The sequence below is a fragment of the Branchiostoma floridae genome, chromosome 7 (genome assembly GCF_000003815.2).
Source record: "Branchiostoma floridae strain S238N-H82 chromosome 7, Bfl_VNyyK, whole genome shotgun sequence".
NCBI lineage: Eukaryota > Metazoa > Chordata > Leptocardii > Amphioxiformes > Branchiostomatidae > Branchiostoma > Branchiostoma floridae.
Window position 1 is genome coordinate 24910747 of NC_049985.1, and position 24165 is coordinate 24934911.

Genomic DNA, 24165 nt, shown 5'->3' on the forward strand with positions numbered 1-24165 from the left:
TTTGAACACATTCAGGCGAATTGTTGTCGGTAGTGATCCTGCCCTAGAAGCCCTTGCTATTGTGCAATATGCTTAGCTCAAATTTGGACATGGTCTATAGAGTCTTCACACATACTGTAAATGCTTTTAAGTTCTCGGGGATTTAATTTTGCGGTAGCGGGAAAATGGCTTTTCGCGGTGGATTTAATTTCGCGGTAACACCATCTACTGCAGTCTAATACCTTAATAGAAAAATGTTCGCGATGGATTTAATTTCGCGGTAAAGTGGTCGCCGCGAAAACCGCGAACATTAATCCACCGCGAACATTTCTGCATTTACAGTATCATCCAACACAACATTGACTGACTCTCAAAATTTCTTCTACTGTGCAAACTTGGATCTCAAGTCATATACTGTGTAATGATCATGCAGTCACGGCCTTAACGATGGATGTCTTTCATTGATTTGGACTCCTGATAACTTGATGAAGTGAACTTGATTTATATTTTGAACATAAAGTTTAGTAATGAAGGTTTTATGATGTGGCCACAGGCTGTGAATAAAGGGATCTGTCAGAATGGGACTTAATGTAACATTTATGTGCAGAAAATGTGAAAAAGAAGGTATCAGCAAGTCTGTATTTCTACCTATAACGCCACACCAATTCTCGGATTTTTTCAGAAAAAAAATTAGGTCGGTCGGTCGGTCGGTCGAAAAAAAAAAAATAAAAACATTGCAAAAAGTCGGGGGTAAACCTAAACTTTCAACATTTAGGGGGTCCCTGGTAGCAAAGTCCAAAGTTTGAAGACAAATTATAAACGACCACATACAGCTACTGGAATTTGAGGCCCATAGTTAATTTGAGAAAGGAGTGAAATTTTGTCAGCACGACGTGTGGCCATCAATTTGAAAAGTTTTGTTGTTTTTTTTTTTTTTCAAATAAAAAAAATAGGGTCGGGAGATCCGAGAAACAACAAATAAAATTTGTGTGGCCCAATGGGAATAAAATCACACTTTTTGGATCAAATACAAAATCTTTTCTACATAAGCATTTGAATGAATAAGCACATTATGTACATTGTATTAATCTGCTTGGGCACTGCAATCATTTAAGCTAACATTTTTACTCACGGTGCATGAAAAAAAAACGGTTGTAAACATGATTTAGTTTTACTCGTCTGCAGCTACAGTACATGTATGTGTCGGTCTATAGATACAGTGTCTTTTCTGATTGAGAAGATTGGTAAACTTTAATGCCATTGATCTGAGCCACTGCTTCTGTAAGCTACCAAACTCAATATATAGTGTCTTCAGTTAAGCCTTTTCCCCTTCTCCATTGCTACAGTTACATAGTTTATAATCATTACTCGACACCCTGCTTCCCAAGACCATGCTTTAACTTGCTTTCTCGCGTGCAACAATCTATACTTAATAACACGGGAATTTCAAGGAAATCCCACAGGTGATTACTTGAGACCATTATTGAACCGAAGGTATCAGTTATGCAATGATCATCCGTTCTCAGCATATATTGTGGTATAAGAATCACACCCTCGTCACTGCAATGTCTCACTCTGACGTGAGAGGAAATATTAAAGGCATCATTACTGCCCACATGTCTTTTCCAAGCACCCATTGAAAGGCCATAACTGTAAAGTTCCCTCGTTCTACGAAGTTTAAATCATTGCTGGCCAAATGTTTCTTTCTCGGCTACGTCATGTTGGGCAGTAAATGTGGCAAAAATTCCGTGACCATCGATTGGAAGAGGTTGAAAATATAGAGCACACACTGGAGCCAAAATTGGAATGTGTTTTCTGTCACTGTTGTCGGTCAAATAAATAAACTGGTGGACGTACCGACTGATAAGTATCTAATACCAGCTCACAAAAAGAACAAGAAACTGGCATGACTTCAAGTACCAGAGTTACCATCCTAGGATTGATGTGTTCAAAAATTAATGTTTTTCCAGAACTTTCGTAGAATGGAGTATGTTATCATTAAGCACATGCAGTAGGGGCATCTTCTCTGGATAGTTTCAAAAAACACTTGCAGATAGGTGTGCAAAAGTTAGGTGTGACGGGTCCTTTGGTGTAATATAACCAGCTGCTGCCACGCCGCGTGCCTGGGAAGCTGGTGTATTATGTCAAAGGCCAGTAATACCGTCTATATAGATACAGATACAGAGGTCACACAATTGTATCACCTGTGACACCCCTATGTCCACCTAATCCTACACCTAACATAGGATTGTCGGAATATAGGGCTGACTTCACCATCAGCAGCAAGGCTGTCTTTAATGTCTGCGGTGATAGTCAACTATGCCTGCACTTCCTCTTCTTTTTATATTTGTGACCTTCTTTATGAATTTCTTTCGACTTATCCTGTGAGACATATTGCAGAGGTCGAATGTGCTGGCTGTTACAAAACAGGGCAAGTCAGAAGAAGGTCACGACCTTCTCATCCAACCTCTGATTGGAGAAACTATCGTGCACCCTGGGCACAAGTTGGGCCTAATGGAGAAGCGATTGTGAGGGAGATTTTGGCCCTTTACCAACTCAGCCATGGCTAATCAGACCAACTTTGCCTTGAGTACAGTCTCATCAGCCTATAGCAAGTAAGTCGGTTTTCGATAATCTCCAAGCAGATTCTACGGTAGCATAAGATAGTATCAAAAGCTGGCAGATGAGTGAAGCCGGCTTAGGAGTGTGTTTCGCTACATGGCAAATGGACACCTCTTGGGTGACTACACTCCTTGGCCAGTTTGGTACTATTTTATGCCATTGGCATTGTAGGATCTGCTTGGAGATTAGATTTTCGAGGGTTGAAGCATTGGAGGAGGTTGAGGCCTTTCGTTACACAAAATTGTCAGTCCATAGTAACCTACATGTATGTCATAACTTGTTTTTTAAAAGTTACTATTGAGTTTCCTCCTCTAACTCTAACGTACCCTAACCTTATCCCTGGCTGCATAAGACCAGGATGTCTGGCCAAGTTTACTGGGCCGAGTTGGTAAAAGGCCAAATCCCCCTGGTCCCAATTGAGCGCTCTTCATAAAACTGCCACTAAAGGTACAATTTATGCGACATGATTTAAACAAAGTTGTCAAAAGCATGAGTGCATGCATTGTTAATCAGGAATTGTTTCTGACATCTGGTCCCAAGAGGATGCCATACATAAAATAAGAGTTTTGCTGCCTTATTTTATAGACTATTTTGGTTACAATAATGTAACTTACTGGTTTACTGATAATAATCACATCAATCTACAACTGGCTAACTTACTCCATAGGTTACTGATAATTACTTCGGCAATGATCAGACAAGCATTTAGTTGCTCGCCACAGGTACAAAATGTACTATGACAGACCATCAAGGATGTTATATCACCGGCATACAAAGTTTATGTACTGGAACACCATATGTTGCAGAGGTCCTAAAGTGTAACAGCTTAATGGTACGGTCAGACCCATACAAATGACCACCTCTACATAAGCACCACCTGGCCAATGTGACCGCTGTTTTTGTGGTCCCATAATTTTTCCCATTGACACAAACATTAAGAATCCTGTCCGCAGTGACCGCATACTTGCATAGATGGTTATGGTTCCTCTGAGTAGTCTTCTAGAGGGTTACAAGCTTTGACTGTACAATCATGTAAATACGTATGATGCATTGATGGCCCTTCGCTGTATTTCAGAGATGATTATGATATACAGATCAAGCAATCACAGCAAAGTGAATATGCATTAGGCTTGTATAAGAATATGTAGTACTGTACAATCTTGAAATATTCCTGGCATATGAAAATTTGCAGTTTTCAAGGAGGAATCTCCATTGCAAAGTCACCATATCTTCTATGGCCAGGTGTCTGCATTTCCATTGTGTTGCTACAATTGTTTCCACAGGAACTCCCCTCAAAAGAACACCCCCTATTTTAATCCCTATTTAATCTATACATACGAGCGAGACGCCTTACTGGGGGTATAATCATTTTTTAATGATAAACAATAAAATGACAAGTTTCGCGTCCGCACGCGTTGAAGGCGGTCCGGGAATGATGCCCCGAACCATTCCGCCTGCCTGGAGCTAATTAGCTGACCATGGCGGGTCCGTGTGTCAACCTCCTCGGATCAAAATATAAATAAACATTCAATCCTTTATTATAACCTTTAATCCCACAACGCATGGCCCTAATCCCAACCCTAACATACATAACGTTATAGGGGACGGCATATAGAAACCTAAGGGTGTTAGAACACGGATGTGGAAGTCAGAACTCTGACGTTCTGACTCAGCAAAGTCCTGATTTCTGATGCGTTTCAAAATTTACATACTGCAAGGAAATTCAATTACTGTTTATTAGTAGTTTGAATTGTTGACTGTCCTAGGACCTCAGATTGAGTATCAACTCAGGTGTATACAATAGAGTCTATGCTTACAACAACTTGCTATCAACAGCAATACAATCATTGTTACCTACCATATAGCTCATTTGTGGTTATCTTGTAACAATGAAAGGTGTCAACATAAAAAAATTATGCACAGATGTTACATACATGTAAAACATTAGAATTGCATTTTTGTAGCCTTATATACAAATGTACAGGCACCCAGCCAACGGTTCCTCATCCATAAAGACTGTAACAGCACCTGATCCTGGAGTTTATCGTCCGTATCTGAAGTTCATTGCTACGGAAAGGAGGCAGCTGGGCTCCTTAATGCCAACACACAGCCTCCCTGTTCACCACTCAAGCCCGCTCCACTTGCCCCACGATAACAAAGGTATCAATTAAGGCTGGGTATCAGCGTACCGGTACAAAAACGTTTTTTTTTATTGGACAGGTGTGACAGCGATTTCGCCCCCCCGTGATTTCGCCCCCCCCGGGGGCGAAATCACTAGCGATTTCGCCCCCCCCCCGGGGCGAAATCACTAGCGATCTCGCCCTCCCTGGCTAGTGATCTCGCCCCCCTACCTCGCCCCCCTTTAGCGATTTCGCCCCCCCCCCCCAAAAAAAACGGATTTACATGACATTTTAGAAGTTGATTGGTATAAATCACAAAATGCAGTTTCAGAATGATATAAGTACACGAGTTTGACACATAACTCCATTCATAGTATCAATATTAACGTAATTACATGGTAATAAGATAGTTGAACTTGTTTCAGACAAGGAGGGTTGGGTCCCTTGTATTCCCATTATTGCATATACCTTAGTCTTGACATAAGATGTATTTCATTGTATTCACCTGTCCTCAAGCAACCTATATATCTCCAATATGAAGTCTCTACCATGAAGTGACCACAAAAGAACTATGTAATGTCTTTATTAATTATGCAAATATTAGGTATTAATTAGAATAACGCACATTTTGGTATATGCACCTGGCCAAGGGATATCTTCACCTCCAACATGACTGTTTTTTCTAGTATTTAGGAACTGATGCATTTACCCGTGTTTCTTAAGACTGGTACTTTACCAGTGTTTGTGTAGCATTTAGCAACAGCTATATCAACTTGCGCGTAGATAGTGTTTATAATGAGAAACTATTATTCACGTGTGTTTTTGTTAGTGCTTTGGATATGTTTCCAGCACAAGAGAGGAAACACTGTGACAAATTGAAAACATATAGCTGACGTATTCCGTACCATAGACGGTGTTGATTTATACGTTCGCAATAGCACTGTTTTTATGCCACCTCAGCTGCAAAAATTGTCTTTTTCATTTCAATGTCATGTTTGCACCGAACAATATAGTATCGACTTTCGATGTATGACATCTTACGGTACGGTAATAAGGTGCCATATAGGTACCAGGTAACACACCATATACGTTACTCCCCAGGTGCAGTATAGTACCAGGTAGCGCACCTGTAATATGTAGTAACCAGCTGCTCTGGGAGGGGGGGGCGAAAACGCTAAAGGGGGGCGAAAACGCTAGTGATCTCGCCCCCCGGGGGGGCGAGATCGCCGGGGGGGCGAGATCGCTGTCACACCGGTCCAGAAAAACCGGACCTGAAAAAATTAGGTGGACCGGATGTTGGACCTATTATAAAATTAACAGATTATTTGATTAGGCATTCACACGTTTTGGTGCTTGCAGGTGGAAGAAAATAACAAGAGTGAAGTAGAAAAGATTTTATAGTCATTTCTACCAAGTTTTACAGTCAATCGTACCCGTGCAGTTAGCGTTGTTGGATTTTAAAACGCCAGTTTGAGTCGAATGCTCCACCATACAGATTTCTTTGTAGTGAAATGGACCATTGGTATGAGTCATACTGAATCAGGTCCAGGTCCGGACCTGGATCTGATCCTCTGGACCTGAACCTGGCCTGGACCTGAATTTTCTGTACCGGTACCCAGCCCTAATATCAATTTTGCAGACTGCATGCTTCTGAATTGTAGCCATGGGAAGTGACCAGAGCAGGTTTGCAGGGAAAACTGCACGCACTGCTTTGTGCTTTTACAGCTTACATGTAATTTGGATACAAAGAGTAGCAATCGATTTGCGATTATCAAGATGTAAAATTCAATGGTTGACTGAACAGGGATGTACAATTTGGTAACTGCAAGGACCTTTATTTGGAAAAACACTAAGTCTTGTAGAATGGCCAAACTATATATAGCTATCTTTCAGAATCTCTTTTTTTTCATTTACCAATTGAAACCTTTTTCAATCTGTAATTTATAGCAATCAATGTAATGATCATGAAAATTGGCGCCAGTGTTTCCATTTTTGTAGCAGTATGTGACTGTAACACTATCGAAAACTCAAAACTTAACCACAAATAACCCCACTTTCTTCTAACTGCAAAGTTAAATCACCACAGCTTAATTACGTTTAAACTACATAATTCATATGATTATAAACAGTTACAGACTTAGTAAAACAGTTGGAGGTGGCTTTTTCCAGATTAAAACTCCCCCCACATCCAGAGATGTGTGCTATTAGCGAAGGCACTTTGTCCCGATTACTGACCACTGATAACATGCCTAGTTGAGTCTGAAGAACTTAATTGGATGGATAGAAAGGAAGTTAAGGAAAGTGATCTCGATCCAATCTAGCTCACTGAAGACTGGTCGTGACAGAGAAGACAGTAACGTTTAAGTTCATCTTTATTCGCGGGGAACCTATATCCGTTGTGCTTAAATCCAGGCTACGTAGGGATATCAAGTTGACGGACGGTAGTTTCTAACTGCAATATTTTGAAAAAGAAATGCAATTTAAAATTTGAACCCACCGCCTATCGACCTGATATCCCTAATGCTATTTTTAGATACAACGGATATAGGTTACCCCGCGAATAACGGTGAACTAGCATTACATTTACAGGTTCATTGTACCAGGGAAATTGAATTCCCTTTAAGGTAACCCTCTTTAACAAGCACAATGAACAGTGGAACACGGCTAACATCCCATCCTATTAGGATTGTGACTCTTTCCAGTAGCGTGTATGTTGGATGAGCAAAGACAGCTTGTTTCAACTTTCAACAATGATTTCAACTTTCAAACTGTACTCCAGAGTTAACCCTCAAACCACCGTAGCTTTTTTGTGACGTAGATTACCGTATGGGGTCAAAACTGACCCCAAAACGTTTTTTACAGATACAGTTTTTTTGTGTGACTCTTTTTGTGATTTGTATGTATGTATAGTTTCATTAATCTATGTGGGACAGTCTGACATGATTAGGTGAGAATACTTCTAGCTCATTATAATAATTTATGCAAAAGATCATGAGGACCACATTTTGCACCAACGCTATTCAGACGGGGAATGAGGTTTTTGATGCCTGTACCAACTTCAATGTCGTACAGCGCCTGAATGGCTTATGCTAGGGCCACCAAACTTGGTAACATTTTAGAAAATGTTGATATCAAACATTTTCAGTGAACAAAGTATGTTCATAATTTTTCATGTTGCCATGGCAGCGGAATTCTGACTGACATATTTATTACGAAATTTTCTAATTTTGTATTAAACATTAAAGTTTTAAGGTTTTCTTGGCAAATAACAGTTCTTTATCACATCTTATAAAATCAAACATAAATTTCACGACTCAATATTCATAATTTATGCTAATTTGATTACGTCATCAGTCAAAATCCAAGGTGGCGGCCGATATTACCTAGAAGACGTCATAATGTCGTCATATAACATGATAATTGCACAAAAGTTGTTACAATACTTTTGGCTTACATGTAGATCATTCTCTAAAAATTTGGTGATCCTACGATAAGTAGTTTAGGTGTGGGTCGCAAATGTTTGTTAAAAAAAATGCTGGGGTCAGTTTTGACCCCACTGGACCATGCATAAACTTTCGATGATAACTTAATCAAAAATGAACCAATCTCGGTAAAAACGTATAAGAAGTTATAGGACACATATACAAACAAACTCCTGGAAGGAAATTCGTTTTCGACCAGAAATGCCATGATGGCACACATTGATATACGCCTGGGGTCAGTTTTGACCCCATACGATGGTTTGAGGGTTAAACCACTGGAATACACATGTCACCTACTTTACATTTTACATTATGATGTCCTAGTTATGTCTACAGTCAAGCCAATGGACAATTACATGTGACCACATTTTGGTAGTTCCTAGTGAGGTATTTTGTCCACTGCAACAAGCGAGCTGAAGATTAAGAATGCTGTCCATAGTCAACCTATCCACATACTGCAAATACAAATTTTAATTATAAGTTTGCGGGGATTTACTTTCGCTGTGCACGTGGCAGGAAAATGGAGTGTACTCGTCGGTCTTAAGTTTGCGGTAGCGCCATAGATTGTAGTGGAAAACTATAATAGAAAAATGTTCACTGTGGTTTTAAGTTCGTGGTAAAGTGGCCACCGCGAAAACCTCAAACATAATTAAGCACTCCAAACATATCTGCATTAAATTTACAGTAGACCAGAATTTATCAGTCCTGAGCGGTCATATCGTCTTGGGCAGTTTTGACTTCAAAAGTAATCACAATTTCCAATATCTGCTATGTGAACAACTGCTATAGTACAACCGTATCAAAAATTGTAATGAACATTGCAATACCTGAGGGAAACATGACTCTATCTAAATGTCATTTCCCTTCAGCATCAATTCCAATATAAGACAAAAAGTGATTAATGCGATCGAGTCTAATTCCTATCACCAGATATGATTTTCAGCTTTGATATATCTGAAGTACTTAATATCGTCTCCGCGGACACCCAAATATGGGTCAAATGGTGTCTCGGAGGTGTGATACTAACGAGGTAACACCGTCCACTGCTCTTAGATCAATGTGGTGTCACTCAGTAGGGTGACTTTTTTGCAAAGTGCATATTTTAATCATCTAATACCCACTCGTCGACAGCCATTGATGTCTCGATTTAAGGCCCCTTCACGGTCCCTTCACATGAGAGCAAGAATGAGCCGGAATGCCGTCAGAATAAAACTTCTTTTCTATTCATGGGAATTCGTAGTGTATTCTAGAAATTCTCAATGCATTCCAGATATGTGTGCCCATTCTTTTGGCTGGCCCGAAAGTTTTTGACAATTGCTAAAACTTTCGAGGTGCATTTGAAGTGGAGAAATATCGAACGGCATTCATAGTGCATTCTAAGTGTATCTTAACTATTCTAACAACAGTATGAACACATTCTACGGAATTCCAACATCATTGAAAACATTCTTATCTAATCCACGGAGAACCGAAACGGCAAGCCACTTCGAATCCTGCCATGAATCCTGCACATTCTTTTGAATGTGGCCAAAAGAATATATGGAATGCAGTAATAATTTCTAGAATTATGACACTACGAATTGCCAGGAATAGAAAAGAAGGGGATATAAGGTCCCACCCGAATGTGGCACGAATTTTGCAAAGTAATTTTATTAATACTTAATTCCGGCTGGTTCTGCTTGATTCTTGCTATTTTTTTCAGTATGAAGGCCCTTTCAGGCAACACGTAATCTCCGAGCAGATCAATTAAGGGCTATAGGCAGCGTCAAGAAATCGTGCACCATCTATTTTCAGAAAAAGCCGCAAAAGACAAACGGCATTAGCTGTAGTCCACTGTCCAGTATGCTTGTCTAAAATGAGCTATAACTGTAGGGGAATTTTCTCAGCACACTGAACTTGTTCAAATCATCTTTCTTCTCTGTCACGACCAGTTAAATGTTAGCTCTTCAGTGAGCGTAACTTGATTGAGATCTTTGTCCTTTTCCCTGTCTTAGACTTTGCAAACCTGGGACGTAAAGGAGGATGATGTAGACTGCATGAGGACTTACTAGCATCAAAGGGGGAGTTACTCCCGGGCTAAGTCCACCCCATTTTACCATGTCTTAGGGCTATTGCATGGTGTTACTTTTGGTGGACTATTATCCAGCGTAAGTCCTTTACACTAATTAAGGAAGTAAGTCCATCTTCAGCACTCCCAGAATAAGTCCATTTTCAGACCATTGAACTTACTGTTTGTTTGAACCTTTATCTATTCATGAAAGCTCAAATCAAGCCGCTTTTCATTGAGGGTGAAAAGAGGACTATGGTCTATGGTTAAGTCGTTTCTAAGTCCAAGGTTTGCAAGGTTTATGTTGGGAGAAAATTATGTTTTAAAATCGTGACACAAATCCCTCAAATAAAGTGACAACTGTCAGAAACTGGACCAGTGTAAATGCACAACATCCTCCTTTCCCAGTCACCTCACACTGTCCCCTGAAGGAGTCTTCTTATGAGTAGAAATGATACGATCGATAGCCCCAATAAACATTTTCTCCCAGCCGCAAGCACGATGTCTGGCTAATATGCGTGCATCAGTAATATGAACCATAAAATTCTCATCAATAATTCTCACAGGCTGTGGGGAGTCTCCCTGGCTTGCATGTCAGTCAGCTGTACATGTTACTGGCTCACGGTTACAAATGTCTATGGAGTGCCTTTAAAAGTTATTTTCTCAATCAAAGTAGTACGCACTCTTATAACTTTTCAAAATCCGAAAGTGGTCGCAAGACGTTGACAAAGTAAACCCATTGTAAGACGGGCACTCATGGCTTGGAACAGCATTGAAAGATCAAGATAAATCTCGATGCAAGAAAATATTATTATTATAATAACAGTACTTTTATAGAGAATATTTCGTATATGTGTCATCAGTAAATGCCACGAAATACACTTCGAGTTGCGTAAGACGCCCCTGATCTTCCGGTCGCGGAACGTCCCTCACTGTCTGTAGCAATGTTGATATAAAATCCTACCGCCATATGCATCATTGTGTTGTATAAAAAGGGCAAATTCCAACAAACAAGCAAACAAATACATTTGGGAATCTGTAATTATAATAAAAGTTTTATTTTCAATATTACACATAATTGGCTCTGGTCAAAGAGCCTTCTGTTTATGTGACAGATCATTTCATACATGTGCAAGCTACATGTATACCACAAGAGCATTGTTGCAATAGAGAACTACTGCAAAAAAACTGCATATTCTGAAAAGTGAGTCAGACTTCAAATTAGGTGGCTTATTTTGTCAAAAACCAACAAACCCTCAAAACAGAAAAATGTACACTCTTCTCCGACATTAAACAAGATTTTCATCATGTATTCCGATACTGCACCTTGTTTGAGTAATATTTATATCTCATTGCTCAATATATACAAAATATGTTTCTTACATACATTTTATACACACACCTACTGCATAGTCAAGGATTGGTGACTTGTATCATTGGAATCTGTCACTTTCAACATGACCCCTTCAAAAACTGTACAGCATTCTTTTATGATCTACAGACCAATTGCCCAAGATAATACAATATATCTTAATATACACGGCTACTTCATAGCTTCTTTCTGTCATACTTGACAGGGGCTTAAGCTTGTGGAGAAACCTGTTTCATTGAACAGTCGATGAACCGAACTACTGGCTATGACGATTGGTGCAGTAACGTCATTGGAATGCCTGACTTACATCGTGACCCCTCAAAAAACTTTATAGCCTTCTTTCATCAACTACAGATCAATTGTCGGAGATAATGACACCTGGATGGACCAGTCGAGTCAGACATTACCGCCCATAATGAACAGGGTGCTCCCTTTACCCGCATTTTACAGCACAGAGCCCATCCACCATTTGGATCTATTTTCCTCCTGGGTTTTATTGTGCATTAACGATTTAGCTGGTTTGCACTGTGGTATTCTAAGCTTCCAGTCAATAAAGGATATTTTTAGTGCCGGTCATCGGATCAGGTCAGTCTGCAAACTCTGAGGGAGAGTACTCACTTGATCCCTCACACAGAAAGGTTATGGTGAGGTCACATTGGTTGTACGATTGTGATGTCGTGGAAGTTTCAAGTAGGCGGTGACAAACCCTTACCACTGATAAGGATCTAAGACTACATGTATTTGTAGTTTTCTGTCACTACTTTGTATCATAAGAGGATTTTGTAGTTGTTATTTTATTCCTTGTATGTTAACATTCCCTTGTAATTGTATCAATGTTTGCATAATGTATCATTCTGCATAAAGTGCGCAATTCAGCGTCTTCTGTTGTAAGACGTTGCAATGCATTTTAAATTAATGTTCTTGCTTTGAACAAATAAAGACAGCCTTTTTCGTTTAGTAAACTAAAAAGATAGCAGAGTTTTGTACGACATATCCGCAATTACACCAAGAGCGCCAATCATAGGACGTATGTGACCTGAAGACAATTGGCATTTTGAAAAAGACTCTCAAAGCATTTTAGGAAAGTTGAACCAAAGTGCTGTAACTAGCTACAAGACTGCCCAAAATTGACTTGACTTGATTAAGATATTATAAAGATTCATATCAGTTTTCCACATTAGTGACAAGCAGCAACAATATCACACAAGATATTGACAATACAGTCAGCTCCTTTTCCAGTCACACACTACCAGAAATTATTCGTGTGCAATATCATTGCTGTACACACAGGGGAAATAAGACCCTTATCTGACAGCCACGGTGTATGATTTTATCGATTGTCTCCGTGGTGCGCTGGAGTTTCTCTTCTGTCCAGCATTCTTGCGCATCAGGTCAACTTCAAGTTCAGGGTCAAATCCTGAGTTTACATTCCCGACAACAGCTTCAACCCACCTCTCCTTTCTCTTGAGATAGAAACTTATTTGCAGGTATAACGTTAGATGTTTGGACTGCAATCTCTTTGCCTTTATAATGCGGTACTCTTCCCCTGAGTACTGTACACAAGGGCTCTAGCCAGCACCTGCTGTCTTTCCATCATTGTTATGGAAGGCTGTTTTTACGTATAGATTATTTTATGTCCCACGCATTGTTTGGGAACCCATGTTGTTAATTTTCATATATTGATGAACCTGTGGTTTAAAGCTTACAAAGCTACATTTTTCATCAATTTCAGTTGTCATTTTTCATCTTTTCTGACAGACTGGTCAAATTTTGTCCATCCCAAGACGGAAAGATGTGCCCTGGAGACAGCCCTGGTATGACGGAATAATTCTATGACCATTCTGTCAACCCTCCATCAAAAGTTGATGGGGAAAGATAAGTCATGTTTATATTATCCAAATTTGAATGCAATGGTGGAAATTCCCACAACGATGTTGGAAAATATGAGAATTTAGATGGCTAAAAAAGGGCCAAACAATGGTGGAAATTCCCACAACAATGATGTAAAATATGCCTTCTTGTAGGATATTTCCGTCAAAGAGAATTTAGATGGCTAAAAAAGGGCCAAACAATGGTGGAAATTCCCACAACAATGATGGAAAATACGCCTTCTTGTAGGATGTTTCCGTCAAAGGAAATTTAGATGGCTACAAAAGGGTCAAACAATGGTGGAAATTCCCACAACAGTGATGGAAAATATGCCTTCTTGTAGGATATTTCCGTCAAAGAGAATGGTGGAAATTCCCACAACGATGACGGAAAATATGCCTCCTTGTAGGATATTTCCGTCAAAGTGAATTTGGATGGCTAAAAAAGGGCCAAACTGGCTAAAGCCCTGCTGCGCACTGTGCACGAGCTCAGTCCAATATATCTGCAAATGGGTCGTCTATCTCAGCAGAAGGGTTAGGCGGGATGATCTCGGGCGTGTCGACGAGGTCGTAACACTGGAGGCTCTGATACGCGTTGGGTCCGCCGTGGTCCTTGAACTTGTTGGGGGCGTTCATCATCTTCTCGTGGCGTAACCTGAGGGAAGACAAAGGAAATTGAATGAGACGGGCTGAACACAGTCTATTTCACTCACGGATAGACTGATGACTGAAAGCGCATGACAAGCTTGTATACACTGTATCATGCCAAAGGGCAGTTTTACAGATAAAAGAAACTTAGAATCTCAGTTGTTTATCATCTCCCATTGACTTACTGTAAATGCATTGATGTTCACAGGGATTTAATTTCACGGTAGCGGGATAAGGGACTTTTCGCGATGGTTTAAGTTTGTGGTAGCACCATGCACTGTAGTCTCTCACTGCCATGGAAAAATGTTCGCGGTTTTAAGTTTGCGGCGAATTTCTGCATTAATTTATTCTACAGTATTTTTACATTTTGAGGTGTACATCAACAGTTCAAGACATTGGAGCAAAAAATGATATCCATCTAGCACGACATTATCATTATTATTTAAAAAAACATTGAACACCGGGTGGCATAAAATGCTGTGTGGTCAAATATCTAAATTTGGATGTTATTGACCTCACTAATGATCGATCACTATAATTCCCCTGTGAGGGATGTGGAAAGCCATGCACAAGACTGGCTAGTCTTGAAGCTAACATCGGGAGTGTCTTCCGTCAGGATGAAAAGAACTGACAGTGTGATGATGATGATCATTAATGCCCCTTGCCGCTAAAGGCTGCAACTATGCTGAGCCCATTGAATGCTCATTGAATTTCGTGGATATCAATTTTTTCTACGTTTTTTTTGCTGTTGTTTTATTGTATTTTCAATTTCATATTTCTACATTTCCCAATGATTGTATTTCAATTGTGAACTCAAATGCAATTTTCGTTGCTGCATGCCATGGTCACTCAAAGTGAAAAGGAGGGTCCAGTAAGAAGAAATTACTCAGTATATATAGATAAAAGATGTTTCATAATTGGATTATGAAAGACTCGCAAACTGTATGTAAAACTGATTTATGATCTGGAAATGCCAGCATGTATACAGGCACATCCATCTTGCTGTCTCCACAAAATGGATGCGGATCCAATCCCATCTACCGTGATTGATTGAACAAGAGTGATGAACTGACAAGTAATCGTCTGCAGGATTGTCTGAGCTTTCGCTGTAGAACAACAAATCAATTCTTAATTAACGATGTCGAATCCATCAGGTTGTTGACATCTGACCCCGGCTAGCCCTGCTGATGTCACTAGGAGGTTAGAATAACCAGCTCTGATTGGCCCAGCCATTGCAATGGTAAAAGTAGGGTCAGCCAACATTCATGACTAGTTTCATCAGGTTGATAACAAATAACAAAGCTCTTGCAATTGGTGCACGGCCAAGTATTTTTACCTGGCCAATATTTTGGGGACCATCTGTCACCTTCATACGGGCAATTATGACAGCATGCTAGTTCTACTTCATGAACTGTGATAAAGGACTAAGCCTCCGTTGCAGTCTTCGAATGGGACTGGTTTTGATTTTAGGGGCGGGGGGTGGGGCTCTCGTATGCCGTTGGCTAGGTTCTCTTATGCCAGGAAAGGAAGTTTCCTGAGGAAGGGAGTTTGCTGTGGAAAAAAAGGACTTTGCCCCGTCCTGACCTCTTTAAAATGTCAGCTAGGTAAAAAAAGACTCTTCTTTATGCAAAAAAAACTTTATTATCTAGGGTTTGCCTAATTTGGAATCCATCCTATTTTAGCCCCAGTTTGCACCAATGCAGAATAGAATGCCTGTCCAGAAATATTTCATCCTTGTGTCTTACATTAATTTGAGAATCAACACTTTTCAATGTAACAACGTACACAATGTAGTAGCATGACGGGGAAAGTCAAACTATTGAAAGACTGTTCAAACATAGTTTCTATGCTGTTACAAAGACCAGTCAAGTCAATCAGAGCCCGATATTTTGGGCAAATACTCAAATGCCAGTTGTTTCTCTCTATAGTATGACCACCCAGACTATACGGCAAGGGTGGGAGGAGCAAATCGATGGGAGGAGCGAACCGAACTGAACTAAGATACCAGGGTAGGATCCGCCTTACCTTTTTCCAATGGCCTTTCCAAAAGGTTGTCTCTTCAGTTCTTCAGCAATTTCATCATCTCCTACCAACAACTCAGAGTGCAGGGTGGAGAAGTTGGGCGCTGTGTGAGGCTGGGGGGACGAATTAGAGGACATTTTATGTCATCACAAGGTCATAGGTCATATCAAGGTCATTCACCTTAAGTAGTGCAATAAGATAATAAATCTATCCAAATATTCAACTTGTACTGTTCAGTACAAATAAATCTGGTGTGTTATGCCATTGGGTAGTTTACCGGGTACATGTCTACCAGAAATGCCATTTTCTTATCTTTTTTGTTTCTCCTTATATTCAGAATTTTTTTTCTAGTCAAGATTACTTTTAAGTTAAGAGTTAAGAATTTTCTTCTTAAGTAATTTTTTTCTTACAGCATTTTTCTTGAACTAAGATTATTCTTCTTACAAGTTTCTACTTTGTAAACTTAAGTCACACAGAATGTTGTAGTAAGTTTTTTTTTTCTCAATGCAGATACCGTATCTGTAAAATGATTATCATTACAAGTTTAATTTAGTGCCAAACATTCTTAGGCCACACAATGCATTACCTTGTTTTATGGTTTTAAAGTTAAACCATGATTATACTCTTCCCCATGCCAAATGCTGCCTTAAGTCAACTGGCTTTGTTTTTCAAGAAGTTGAACTCACCCTTCTCTGTAAATCATCATCATCATCCCCTGCATCGCTACCCTCCATGGAGTCGGCATGGACTACATCAGCCACGGACATCCTCCTGTCAATCACCGGGTGGCTGGGCATGCTCAGTGGGTCCACCAGCACGTCGTAGGGCACCATGGGGTGGGAATATGTGCTGGGGTTGTAGATATCCCAGGGGTCAGGCTGACCAAATGTTCCTGGGTGACATATAGACATGTTAACTCAACGTTTTAACCCTTAAACTTACAAGCCCGGATATATCCAGCACATATACATACCCTGTGTGCCACGCATGGATATATCTGGAATAGCGTATCCCCCTGAAGATGTAATTGTAGTGCACAAACCCCGGAAGTTAGGGTCTTTGGCCTTGTTTGGGGATTTCTTTTTGGAGGTCAGTGGCCAACCCTGGCACTGATAGCATTTTATAGGGCTCTGGCAGTTTAAGGGTTAAACGTGGGGCACCATAGACTTTCAGCAACTTATGATCCAATGCTCACAAAGTTACGTGCTCTATCTGCATGCATCAACCTTGACAAAGACTGGAGTTAAAGATTTGTCCATTTTCTTGTAATTAAAAGTTACAGTCTCACAACTCTGCTTCGGGTTTGACGGGACTCATATAAACAGACAAATAGACCTGTGAATGTATTTCTATAACCTGCTATAATTAACAATAGCTACAAAATATAAGACAAAGTCATTGACTATAATATGCTGCAAAGCTCTACAGAAGTCCACAAAATCAGTGACTAAAATGGCTCAGAGCTACCAAGTCTCAAGAGTTCTTGCAACGTAATCCTGTAATCTTAAGGAGGTAAAGATGGGATGGGATGTCCCTGAAGCTCGACTGGTAGCAGCCTCACATCCTTTTGAGCTCCAGGTTCCAATTAGTTGGTAACTGGGAGATTTCAGTTGAAATCCTGGCAAGGCCATCGTGATAATTAGCTACACCTGTCTTTCAGAAGGGGCATAAAATTGGGGGGTCCACAAGTTTGAGGAGGTGCCTCCAGGATTTTAAGGGGAAAGACTGGTAACCCATCCCTCTAAAAAATGTACCCAGCTACTGAAACAACAAGAAAACTTGCTAACCGTACATTTAAGGCACTACACTTAAGGAACTACAAACTTTAAGCTTAACAATTAACAACAACAACAAGCGCAGAAAAATACAAAGCTCGCTGCAGTACCGCATGAAAATGCCAGGTAAGCTGTTTTCGAACTTGGCCTTCCTTTCCACAACTGCTACAACCTGCTACAACCTACCAAACGTCACCAAGTTCCATCCACAATTTCTTGAGTTATGCTGTTGACCTACATATAGACCCACCAATAACCAAAAAAATTACCCTTCTTGGTGAAGGGAAAAATGTGTGTAATGTATGCAAAATCTTCCTTGCTGGGTTATCAGTCAAACTCACCAACAAAGTTGCCCTCCAGTGTCCAGACACGGACCGTGCAGTCCAGAGCACAGGTGATCACAATGTTGTGTTCTTCTATCAGGTCCATACTGAACAGATGGAGAAAAGCACATGTGAGTCAGCAAGAACTCCCTCTATCTCCTGTACCATTATATAATAATGTAGGTAAGATTTTTGTTCTATTCTTTGTAATTCACAATTATCATAAACTGTAATGCTAAGTGTTTCGTAAATGACACTGTAAGAAAGAGGAACATTTCCAATTAATCATTTTATGAAGTTCTTGAAAATATCATTTTGTATTTAGATGGGGTGGTAAAAATCATGTTGCCCCTGTTCACCTATAGTAATCAATGATAATCATGTAGTATTGCAAAATTGAATATGTTATGAAAATGTACAACTTTAATAACATTAATATAACGTTACCTGATTTATGGTTTATGGTTTATTCATAACATTAGGTTACATTTCCTACAGAAATCAACTCTTTCCAAAACAATTGTTTGGAATTTTGTTGACTGGTGTTTGTCAATAAGAAAAAAAATTAGATAACAAATTCCAGCAAATCGTATTTAGCTCAGTCCCCGGGGACTCACAAATGTTCATTGATCAGTAACCAATAAAGACCTGCGTCCAATCACACTGTATTGATTAGGGTTGAATCACCAGGTCAGCAGAAGGACTCCATCAGCAAATTGTTGTACAAGGCTTTGATGCCTTCCAAGTACATTTGCTATAAGGCCTATGAAAAAAGATGTCCGGTTTCTGGTTTTACGACCAACCGTAGCAAAAATCTGGAAACCCTAGCCTTTGTTTTTGGCCAGCTTCTTTTCAAGAGATGTAAAATTTTTGACCTGGCATCTAGTGATGAAATTCACAACAAATTTCCACAGGTATTTCACGATATTTTGACAAATGAGGGCTTAATTGGAACAGTTGATGTAAGGATGTGTAGTAAATGCTGTACTGTATACAGTCTTATACTAATACTTATTCGTTTACACATCTACATGCAAGCAATTGATAAACCAATGAATGAGTATTACAGTGTATATACTTGTGCTTGTACAATTTATATATCATTGTAATATGGTATCAAAAATACCACTGCATTATGCTTTTCAATTTTACATTTGTTTTACACATACATAACAAAAAAGTAATAATTATGATTATTCAGCCAAAGTATAAAAACAAGAATATGAGAATCATTTCTTACTGACTCAATTTTTTTTAGGACAGTTGTCAGAAACACAGCATCATTTTCCTAGGCCCAAGAGTTCTTCCTTAAGTGTTAGCCTTGGCCATTTCCTGGATTACAAGTTCAGTAATGTTGTTAACAAGCCCCAAGTACAGCGGTTAGACCCCGCTGGCAGTGATGAATGGGGAACTGTGCGCCTGTCTGGTCACTAATGTGTTCCATTGATTTCTTCTAGCTTGCCTGCTTTGAAAATCGGAGTGGAAGTTTTAAGCAACAGGCCTCAAACTTGTATAGTAGATGCAATGTTTTTGAAAGGTTTTGAAAAGAATATTCAATTTAGGGATGAGATGAACTGGTTTATTGGATACACAATGCACCAAAGGTATATTGGCATTGCTATGGGACAATCATAAAACCATGCCAATTCAATTTGTTAGCTTTTGGATTCAAATGTAAAATGTATAGTGTAGGTTGGGAGATTAACATGAACAAGGTATTAAAGACTGTACAGTGGTAACACTAGTTCACCTTTATCTGCGGGGTAACCTATTTTCAGTTATTTTTAAAAACCAGGCTTAAAGTAAAGAAGGGATATCATTGAAATTCCAATGATTTCAAAATACAGTGTATTTCAGTTTGAAAGTACAGTCCCTGAACTTCATATCCAAGAAATACCGTTCTTAGAAACAATGGTAAGTATCATATTATATAATTAGGTAGAATTGTAGCACTGATACACATTTTCCTTGGAGTGATTATAGTCAGATGTTTTCCTCTCAGCCCTATGTTGTTATTTTGTTCACTTGCTGAACTCTCACACAAAAATAAATTTGTTTTGCCTAAAAGGTGTGGTTTCAGGAAGGCTGGTGTAAGGTAACTTTTAGGTATTGATCAGATAAGGGTACTTAGTAACTTACCCAGTTATACTCTGTGTGTGAGCTCTCCAGTCTCTGATCACTGCACAAACGATAACAGGAGAAAGAAATCAATTCATTGTGGTGTTAATGGAACAGCAAAAAACACTTAACACACTCCACTTCAAATTAGGGATTCTGCTCACCCTATTTCGTCTCTACTTCTCATCAACAATAGAAGCCATTTGTGTTACTTGATATCGCTTTTATGTTGCATGTATGTTTCGGGGTTGCCCCCCAGGGAACTTTGAAAAACGCCTAAATAGGCGATATGTATCCCTGGTTAAATAAAAATAAACAAACAAATATATCAAAACTCTTTTTAAATGTTTTCGTTCTAGAAGAGTTTTGCCAAGAGCTTCAAATATATCATAAGTAAAGGCAAGGAAACAAAACTAGCAAGCACAACTCTAGATGATAGAGTGAAGAATAGTTCTACAATGCTTTATCTGCATAGTAATACTATACAAAGCGATTATGATATGACGATAGTCGCTTCTGCATTTCATTATTTTAGAATCAAGCTGCATGCAGACCAACTTCCTTGTAACCCTGGTACTGTATTAGCGTACAATAAACTATTTGACTATTAAAGGGACTTAGTCTTGTGATCATTTGGGCAGGTCTGGTAATATACATTGAAACTATATATTGCTCAATCAGGTATTGGTAATGCCATCTCCTGAGAATGGGGTCATCGATCTTAAGTGCATTCAATCAATCCTTCTCCTGTCACTTCTCTGTGTGAAGACCCACAAATCATCACACTTTAAGAATAGACTGTGTCCCATAGAAGTAGGCCAACCTGAAATTAGTTTCATGGTGTTACGACTAAACAAATTCTTTCAAAGGCCTCCTTGTCCAATAGACAGTGATTGTTGAGTGACCGTACATTGACGAAAATAGGATTTGAGTAACCATTGATTTTATGATTGGAATATGATGAAAGATATAAAAGAATGGTTTAAAAGACAACAAAACACACAAAACTTAAGAAAATTAAATTTTGTTTTTAGGCAGATGTAATTTGCAGAGCGTTCCATGAAGTCTTTTTGACTACGGTTACAGTGTGGTTGTAGCCACTAGTGGGAAGGTGGTGTAAGTAACTCCTGTCAGTTTAATAGAACAGCTTAATTGCATCTTGTTGACAGATATATCGATTCCTGGCCACTCGGTAAAACCAGTGACATTTTCTGGTTTGGCAAGGTCTTGCCCCTCCTATTACATGGAGTGTGGCTTCCACGCCATTAAAGTAAAGCCAGGATGACTATGATTTTTATGATTATGGCATTCCAGCATCACTTATAGTCATCGAAATGACTAACTGTAATTCATGAACTATTTCTTTTTGTTGCCTTTCCTGTTCCCCATTCAACTTGCATTCTTTAGCAAAATCCATTAAAGTTAATTAAAAAGATACTGCAAGTTAATAAAAATACATACATGATGTTGAGACAGATTTGTCTATCTTGTTGAGGAAAGAAGAAGAACAATTCAATAGACTTAATTAGACTCTGAAAGTAGACTTAGAGAGGAATGGTACATGTGTTTACTGCTTTCTCTGATTAGCACTCAGCACAGAAAGATATGGTGTTATAATGGTAGTATGGAAGTTGAACAGTCTCCACTACCAGTGGACTAGCCCCCTACTTTAGTGCCCTGTTTGGTCCAAAGGCTATGTAGAAATGTAGATATAAGCACTGCCCCTATAGACTGCCATTATACACATTGAAAGGTGTGGGAAGAATTTTAACTTAAAATGTAGAAAGGTATTCATTTTGTGTGATTGTACAAACTTACATGCAGGAGGTATAGGTGCCTCACCATCTTCACAGAAGCCATCGATGTCCCAGACATACACGAACCCTAAACAACAGATAGCAATAAAATGTTTTTTTAATGCCGATAATTCATGATTGTGTACTTTGTGTAAGTATGAAGAGCAAATACATTGAGTACTTTTATCAACAAATACCATTTTCTATCAAAAATTATGATCAAGCTTTAAATTGTGGGGTTATATGTGGCACAATTACAGGGTGTTTGTCTCATAGAGCCAGAAACCCTACCATGCTACTGATCTTGCATCCTTGCAATTGGGAAAGGTACTCGACAAAACTTTCCTCTCTTCATCAAGGTGTAAATATGGGAAATGGGTACCTGACTTTGGTTGGTGTTTATACTGTATACTTGGTTGGTATTTATACTGTATACTTGACTCAGTTCAGTATCTGTCCTTAGCTACCAGATACTAAAACTTTATCAAGGGCCCACCTTGTGCAAGGTTACAACTGTCCAGCTAATTGTTGATTCCTTATGCATAGAGCCCAAATCTTCCACAAAATGATTGTGATGTATGTCATGAGTAGCTAAGCCCTCTACAGGAGGCTGATTGTGGGTGACAGGTGTGGAATATGAAATTAAACATCATTAATGCACTGATGTACAGAAACTGGTTGTATACTGGTTTTAACGATTGTGTGTCATATGGTTTAGGGTGTTTGGCAAAGAATCAAGAGGTATATGACATGCATCGATGTTGATGCCTTGCATGGAAAAGGCACTGAACACTAATTTCCTCATTTCACTCAACATGAGAAAACAAGTACCTGGCTTTGGTTAGGGACATCCCAAGGATAAGACATTAAATGGAGGTCCAGTGTTTGATGAAAGCAACACCTCAAGTACATTGAAGAACTATTGAAGTATTGAAAAGAGTAGGGGTCCTTCCCGGTGTGAGTGGTCCAAACCTTACAATCTAATGGATAAACTAGGTTTTCCTAGGTGATTGAACCCCAACTGAAGTATGTTCCCTAGAATCTATAAAAAGAACAAGAAGAGATACCCACCTATCGAGTCTGTTGTGTACAGAACAGTGTCGCTGGCATTGAGAATCATGGAAGTCACTGTGCCCTGTTTCTTGGACTGAAAGGGAAAAAAAGCCTTATGTTCAACAGTCTTATGATTCTAGAGGCAATCGCCACCAAAATACTACATGTATAATATACAAGTTTAAAATGCCATCTTTGTGATGAAAGAAAGAAAGGATGAATATTGTATTCATCATTGATCTTAATTACATGTAGAACAATAACTTTTTTCAATTGTTCATTTGTCTATGAATTCACATGAAAACCTGACACTTCTAACAGTATCCACATTGTATAGCTGGCATCAAATTCCACCCATCCTGTGATTATTGGTCCATTTGATAGCCTTGCAACCACTACTCCAGTTTCAGCACCATGGAGATAGCAAGGAGCACAGTCATGTTGCATTTTCCTACATCTTGAAAACACCAAATTCCTAACTGTAACCTTATCCCTTTAACAATCTAGGCTGCATTATCTTGCTGTACTACTTTGGACATAAAAAAATAACAAAAAACTGATATGTAGCATGCTTGAACAATATTGTTTTCTTAAACCGATGCATTTTAGTCAAGTAATTGATTGTTTTAGAGGTTTTACTCACCCCATTCACTAGCCCATACAGGTGGCCTCCTTGAAAGATGTTCCAGAAATGGATTTGTCCTGTAACCAGATGTTGACATTTTCCACTCAGTAAAGGCAGACTTAACTAGGTAGTAACATTCTTGAAAATATTTTAACTTGTCTTGCGAGAGAAACAAATGATACTTGTAATCAAACTTTTGTAAAAACATCAGCAAAAAATCTAACATTATAAAATTCCTTGAACAAAATATTCAGAACTTGATTAAATTTTAAACAGTGATTTTCATGATTCAAACTATACAGTACATACTGTAGA

General features: G+C 39.1%; 1 protein-coding gene across 1 annotated transcript in view; it reads right to left on the reverse strand.

Annotated features, from left to right (window-relative positions):
- Nucleotides 1–11289: 11289 nt before the first annotated feature.
- The window catches only part of LOC118419453 (WD repeat-containing protein on Y chromosome-like), a gene marked incomplete in the record, with an annotated part of 53472 nt that continues 40596 nt past the window's right edge, over nt 11290–24165 (reverse strand). Inside the window, 8 exon segments of the mRNA XM_035825830.1 lie at nt 11290–14145; nt 16164–16273; nt 16847–17052; nt 18277–18365; nt 20398–20437; nt 22195–22260; nt 23244–23319; nt 23869–23927. Of these exon segments, the coding sequence (XP_035681723.1) occupies nt 13980–14145; nt 16164–16273; nt 16847–17052; nt 18277–18365; nt 20398–20437; nt 22195–22260; nt 23244–23319; nt 23869–23927 (812 nt within the window).